This window comes from Homarus americanus, unplaced genomic scaffold (genome assembly GCF_018991925.1).
Source record: "Homarus americanus isolate GMGI-L3 unplaced genomic scaffold, GMGI_Hamer_2.0 scaffold46583, whole genome shotgun sequence".
Lineage (NCBI taxonomy): Eukaryota > Metazoa > Arthropoda > Malacostraca > Decapoda > Nephropidae > Homarus > Homarus americanus.
This window is the reverse complement of record NW_024731675.1, coordinates 2,336,332-2,339,082: the sequence shown is the minus strand read 5'-3', so window position 1 is coordinate 2,339,082 and position 2,751 is coordinate 2,336,332. Positions and strand designations below refer to the sequence as shown.

Genomic DNA, 2,751 nt, shown 5'->3' with positions numbered 1-2,751 from the left:
TGATCGTATGTCAACAATAGTCAGCTGATCGTATGTCAACAATAGTCAGCTGATCGTATGTAAACATTAGTCAGCTGATCGTATGTCAACAATAGTCAGCTGATCGTATGTCAACAATAGTCAGCTGATCGTATGTAAACATCACCATCGTTATTATTATTAGTAGTAGTAGTTATTATCATCATTAAGGTCATGACAGTAAACTTACAGTAGACAGTGAGGGTAACATTAGACGTGAGGGGAAACTCCAGTAAATCGCTGGTAACCCGGCACTCATACACGGCCCCGTCCTCCCCTGGCGTCACCGCTAACTCATGGTCGTTCACCACCCCTTGTACCTCCTCCAGGTCGTCCACGCCACCGCCAGCACGTAGGGTGGTCGTGGTGTCGTCTAGTAGTCGTCCCTGGCGGTACCACAACACCCAGGGTCGTGGATTACCCCCGGACGACTTGCATGAGAGAGTTCTTCTTTCTCCAGCTAATAGGACTTCTGAGGGGTCGTATCCTGTGATGATGGGAGGTCCTGGTGTGTCTGTAGGAGGCGCAGGAGGAGGGGTTAGTGTAGGATGGTCACACACACACACACACACACACACAACACACACACCTCCACCTCCCACAACACAATACCTACGCAACACAGAGAGGGTGACGGAGGCGACGAGGGAGGTAGGGCCGTTCTCCAGCGTGGGATGAACGGCCTGACAGGAGAACAGTCTACCGTCGTCAGCAGCCAGAGCGGTGACTCTCAACTGGCTCGTTACAGTCCATCTTCTAGGTGAGGTTGAAGGCTCGATTCTGTCTACCTGGATAGCTGCCGGCAGAGTAGACAGGTGTGGTTAGATTAGGTTAGGTTAGGTTAGTATTTGGTTAGGTTAGGTTAGATAGATGGATAGTAATTTTCATAGTAAATATAAATAGACATACGTACAAAATATAGAACTAAAAATGCTCACACACAAACACACACACACACACACACACATACACATACACACACACATACACATACACACACACACACACACAACAAAACCTACCCTATCAACAAACAAACAAACAAACAAACATGGTAATTATAATGACTTTACTCCCTAATTAAAACACCTGTATATAATTAACCATATTTACATACTAGCAACTCACCTGTCCACAGTTGCCAACGAGCGATATTTAACCACCGTACTAAACACTGGACCATAACCCGGGTAAATTAACAGATGGAAAGATGATTAGTAAACCCGGCTTACATACTCGAGGGACTAAACTACACACCGAGTCTTGTCTCAGTTTGTGAAGTAGTTTTAAAGTTATCACATGGACAGACAGACAGACAGACAGACAGACAGATAGATAGACAGATAGACAGACAGATAGACAGACAGATAGACAGACAGACAGACAGACAGACAGACAGACAGACAGACAGATAGACAGACAGATAGACAGACAGATAGACAGACAGAGACAGATAGACAAACAGGCAGATAGACAGACAGATAGATAGACAGATAGACAGACAGATAGACAAATAGACAGACAGACAGACAGATAGATATATAGACAGACAGACAGATACATAGACAGATAGACAGACAGACAGACAGACAGACAGACAAACAGGTGGATTTCTATGCTATATACCCCCAGTGTTTTAATAGGACTCGCCTAAGTTAGAGTCTGTCTTTACTCACCTGGATCCACCTGTACTCACCTTAAATCCACCTGTAATCACCATAAATCCACCTGTAATCACCTAAAATCCACCTGTAATCACCTATATCCACCTGTACTCACCTGGATCCACCTGTACTCACCTAAAATCCACCTGTAATCACCTAAAATCCACCTGTAATCACCTAAAATCCACCTGTAATCACCTAAAATCCACCTGTACTCACCTGGATCCACCTGTAGGCCGGCCCTGTACCAAGCAGCTTGTGGAGGAGGGCGGCCATCAGTCACCACACACTCCAGGGTCAATGTCGTGCCTTCTACCACTTCCACCACCGCCCCGTCACCCCATCCCATAATACCCACTGCTGACGGCGCCACTGAAGGGAGAAAAGGAAGGGAGAGTTTGGGGTTCGGTGGTTCGTTAGTTAGGGTTCGGTGGTTCGTTAGTTGGGGTTCGGTGGTTCGTTAGTTGGGGTTCGGTGGTTCATATTTAAGGTTCATAGATTAAATTAAAGTTCGGTTGGTTTTAAGTGATGATTATTATGACGTTGATGCAGATATTTGTGATAAATGTTTATATTAATCAATAAACTCATACGACATAGGTATATAAATGAGTGTATATTTTGTACATGAAAACACACACACACACACACACACACACACATACACAAACACCCACCTCCCTCTCCTTCCCTCCCCCTACCCCCCCTCTCCTCCCCCTACCCCCCCTTCCCCCTCCCTCCCCTACCCCCTTCCCCCTCTCCTTCCCTACCCCCTAGACCAAACACACTACTCACACAAGACGGTAACATTAGCAGCCGCCCAGATAGGGGTGTGGTATCAGTAGAACCCCAACTTGACACTGGTATTCTCCGTCTTCCGTAAGGGTGACGCCACTAGTACCCAGGTGATGTTCCCCCAAGGTCCTGGATCACCTGCGTAACTGTAGCGGATATCCCAGTACTGTCGCTCAGAAGCCTGAGTGTGGGGGATGTGGTGGGGGAGTTGAGAGGGAGGGGGAGGGGGAGGAGGAGGAGGAGAGGGGAGGAGAGCCACACACACACACAGAGT

At 47.1% G+C, this 2,751-nt stretch overlaps 1 protein-coding gene across 1 annotated transcript in view; it reads right to left on the bottom strand.

Moving 5' to 3' along the window:
- The window catches only part of LOC121867655 (synaptogenesis protein syg-2-like), a 10,062-nt gene that overhangs the window by 5,954 nt on the left and 1,357 nt on the right, over positions 1–2,751 (bottom strand). The window contains exons 2-4 of the mRNA XM_042367671.1: positions 1,902–2,054; positions 635–814; positions 209–532 (exon numbers count right to left, since the gene is read on the bottom strand). Coding sequence (XP_042223605.1) covers positions 209–532; positions 635–814; positions 1,902–2,054 — 657 coding nt within the window. The remainder of the gene's footprint in view (positions 1–208; positions 533–634; positions 815–1,901; positions 2,055–2,751) is intronic.